This window comes from Colletotrichum phormii (assembly GCF_030913505.1).
Source record: "Colletotrichum phormii strain CBS 102054 chromosome Unknown BDP81scaffold_2, whole genome shotgun sequence".
Taxonomy (NCBI): domain Eukaryota; kingdom Fungi; phylum Ascomycota; class Sordariomycetes; order Glomerellales; family Glomerellaceae; genus Colletotrichum; species Colletotrichum phormii.
Genome location: NW_026851444.1, coordinates 2189505 through 2192778, shown reverse-complemented (window position 1 = coordinate 2192778; position 3274 = coordinate 2189505). Strand labels below are relative to the sequence as shown.

The 3274-nt window shown below is 55.3% G+C and overlaps 1 protein-coding gene across 1 annotated transcript; it reads left to right on the top strand.

Annotated features, from left to right (window-relative positions):
* Positions 1-1509: 1509 nt before the first annotated feature.
* BDP81DRAFT_416376 (mitochondrial ribosomal subunit protein-domain-containing protein) lies at positions 1510-2960 on the top strand. The gene is made up of 3 exons (XM_060589525.1): positions 1510-2090; positions 2210-2496; positions 2607-2960. Exons 1-3 carry the CDS (start codon positions 1544-1546, stop codon positions 2907-2909), a joined length of 1137 nt encoding a protein of 378 aa, XP_060450770.1. The 5' UTR covers positions 1510-1543; the 3' UTR covers positions 2910-2960.
* The last annotated feature ends 314 nt before the right edge of the window (positions 2961-3274 follow it).

The following is a 3274-nucleotide window of genomic DNA, read 5'->3' as shown; positions in this document are numbered from 1 at the left end:
CCGAGAGTCTGCCCGCCGCCAGCGAACCGCTCCTCTCTCCAGGCCAGGCCCCTATCCGACGGAAACCGGCGCCCAGCACGACGTTCGGCGCCTCGTACACCCAGAACGCCTCGCCCGCGCCGTCAAACGTGTCAAACAGCCAGTTCTCACCGCCGGCACCGTCAGCCGCGCTCCGTAGGGCGAGTATGGACCAGCACACCTCATACCAGAACTCGACTTCGTACCCCGGAGCACCTGCGTACCAGGGAGGCGCGGGATACGCCGCCAGCCAGACGCACCTTGCTTCTTCGCAGCCTTCCGCGGCTAACCTTGGTCGGATGTCGGTGGATTACCACGCACCCTACGACCCGTCGTCGTTTGACAGGCCGACGCACAGCCCTGGGACGACGCCGCCGCAGAAGACGCAGCCGTTCCCGGACTTGCCGTTCCAGCCGCCGGGCGCGTGGCAGAATAGCCCGCCGCTCGCGGGAAGTCAACAGCAGCAGTCGTATTTTGGTCAGATGAGTGGGTCGCCGCCTCAGCAGCAGCAACAACAGGAATGGGTTGGTCAGGATGGAAGGTGAGTTTTCTCAATTTGGGGTTTTCAATGGGTGTGGTGAAGCTAACGTTTGCGCAGCAGGCCTGATGTGAAAGCCCATCGCTCCTCTTTCCTGGGGATGAAGAACACGTTGGATAAGGCGAAACAGTTTAGCACTGGGATCATGAACCGGAGACCGTCCGGGTTTTGAGTGACGCCATGGAGTTGAAGGGATAATCTAGTGGTGTGATGTTGTTTGATACGCAAGGAGTTAATGATACCATAATGAAACTTTACTATTTAATTACAATTATCAATGTGTTATCCACGTTCTCAAACACGAGACAGACTCTAGGACATGTTGATCTATCTACGAAGGAAGTAGAGGATTCTAAATATAGCAATGACGTTTAGGACTGGCTGTTTTTAACAATATTAAAACCGAGTATACAGTCATTGGTGGATATGCGTTGTTTCCTCCCAGTAGCAAGGTCAGAATGCGTTGATTTTGTGTTTGAATACCCTAGCTTCACCCATTGGGGGCTCTCCATGAAGCCTTTTTCTGAAATTATTGGATGTTCTTACGAAGTATACTCAGATCATCCCGCCTAACAAGTTGATCGGGGGCCAATCGTCGAACACACTTCAAAAGTGTACTTGGAAGGCCGGGAAAGCCAAAGGAGAAATTACAGCAAAAAGCAAAAGGCAGAGTCAGGCTCGAAACTTTTTACTTCAGCGAAGTTAAGCATGTTCAGGGAGACGTGGTATAACCCACTCGAACACCCCGAGCACTTTCCCTTCAACTCATGATTATTGTGAACGGGTTTCGACTTATACTGGCTGTGGCGTTGACGATAGCACATGGACCCACATACATGTGGCTGAAGGATGTGGATGTGGATGTGGCTGGAGCTCGATCCAAAAATTTCCGGGGACAATTCCCAACTGGCCATCTTAGCAGAGCGCGATCAATTCCACGAAAACCAGCATTGCCCTCGGCCAATGTAAACTGGAACCACGCCCAACATGGCAGCAACAGGGCAAGCATTCCGACTCTGCGCCCGCAGCAGTCGTCGGATACCAACAACGCCGCGCATCGCTGCATCCCACCCGACGACGACGACGAAGACGACGACGACTCAGCAGACCCAGAGACGAGCCTTTACCGCCAGCACCACGCAACGAGCACCGGGATTCGGCGAAGATCGTGACGAAGCCGTCGAGGAGATGGTGGTGCGCCTGAAGCCCGAGGACGTGAAGAAGCTCGAGAGGCTCCAGAAGAACGAACCCGAGTTCCAGCAGATGTCGGTGGCCAAGGGCCTTGCGGCGCGGATTGCGAGGGACAATGCGCAGCATCCGCTCCCGAGGCCCTCGCCGAACAGGTCGCCTAGGGCGTTCATTCAAAGGAACTCGTTCTGGTACGATGAGGACGACCCGACGGCGCCGATTGATAACACGTTGGAGGAGTTTGAAGAGGACGACATCATGCCCCAGGCGCACGGGAAGCTGGACGAGATTCGCGAGTACAGACATTACCACCGCATCATGGCGTGGGAGATGCCGCTGCTGTCCAGTACGTTGCAATTATCTTTCCGTTGTTCTCTACCTTGAGCTCTTCCGAACAGCCCCCCCTTACTTCTTTCCCCCCTTTTTGGACAGAACGGACGATGTGCTGACTGCGGATTCAAACAGAGCTCGCCAAGCCTTTTGAGCCGCCCAAGGAGGACGAGGTGCTGCGCTTCCGATACACGTCGTACATGGGCGAGCACCACCCGGCGGAGAAGAAGGTGGTTGTGCAGTTCTCGCCGGCGGACCTGGGGCTCACCGACGTGCAGGCGGACAAGCTCCGCAAACTGGTCGGGGCGCGGTATAACCCGGAGACGGACGTGGTCAAGATGAGCTCGGAGAAGTACGAGCACCAGGCGCAGAACAAGCGGTACCTGTCCAACTTGGTGGACGACCTGATTACCAGTGCCAAGGTGAGCAATTCTTTTGTCATTCTCATATATATGGTCCCGATGAACCATGTGACCTGGTCACGTCATGAACAAAGCAGGAGAGGCTAATCGAGGAAACCCTCTGTCATTAGGACCCCAAGGACGACTTCAAGGACGTCCCTCTCGACACGCGGCACCACGTCTTCAAGAACAAGCCCAAGTTTCCCAAGGAGTGGCGCATGAACGAGGAGCGCCGCAGGGAGCTCGACGGATTCCGCATGCGGGCGCTCGAGATCGACGCCGGCAAGCTCGAGGAGGGACAGGTCGTCGACGGCACGGAGAAGATTGAGCAGTTCCTCGCGGCGCCGCCGCCCGAGACGGAGGGCAAGGTGGCCGAGATGGTGGCTGTTCGGGGCCGGGGCGGTAACAAGCAAAAGGGTCTCGGCCGTCGGTAAAGGGTAGATGGGGGGATTAAGTCCTTACTACTACTACTACTACTACTACCACTGCTCGGCTTGAGTGGCCGCAGACTCGGTCTTTCTTTCTGTCCAAGGTTTGATCTATCGGACTTGGTGGGAGGAAACGAGAAATCTTGTGTATGACTAGGCGGCGTGGTCCCGTTTATGGGACTTGAGCCTGCCCGTGTAACATCTCCATGTATACATCCGTGCCAGATCGGAATCATAGAAATTCAAAAACAACGGTGGCTTGCGTTAGAATGTTTGTGTCAGTGTTTTCTAATGGTGGCATGTCAAGGCGTTCATCAACTAGCTAGTGTTGACTTGAACGTGGCATGATGCGGCTGATTAGAAGAGCGACG

Bases quoted from the DNA above. Each gene is read 5' to 3' on its own strand.
- BDP81DRAFT_416376 (XM_060589525.1), top strand. From the start codon at position 1,544: ATGGCAGCAACAGGGCAAGCATTCCGACTCTGCGCCCGCAGCAGTCGT. The intron at 2,091-2,209 runs GTACGTTGCAAT...GGATTCAAACAG, and splicing joins GGAGATGCCGCTGCTGTCCA to AGCTCGCCAAGCCTTTTGAG. The intron at 2,497-2,606 runs GTGAGCAATTCT...CTCTGTCATTAG, and splicing joins ACCTGATTACCAGTGCCAAG to GACCCCAAGGACGACTTCAA.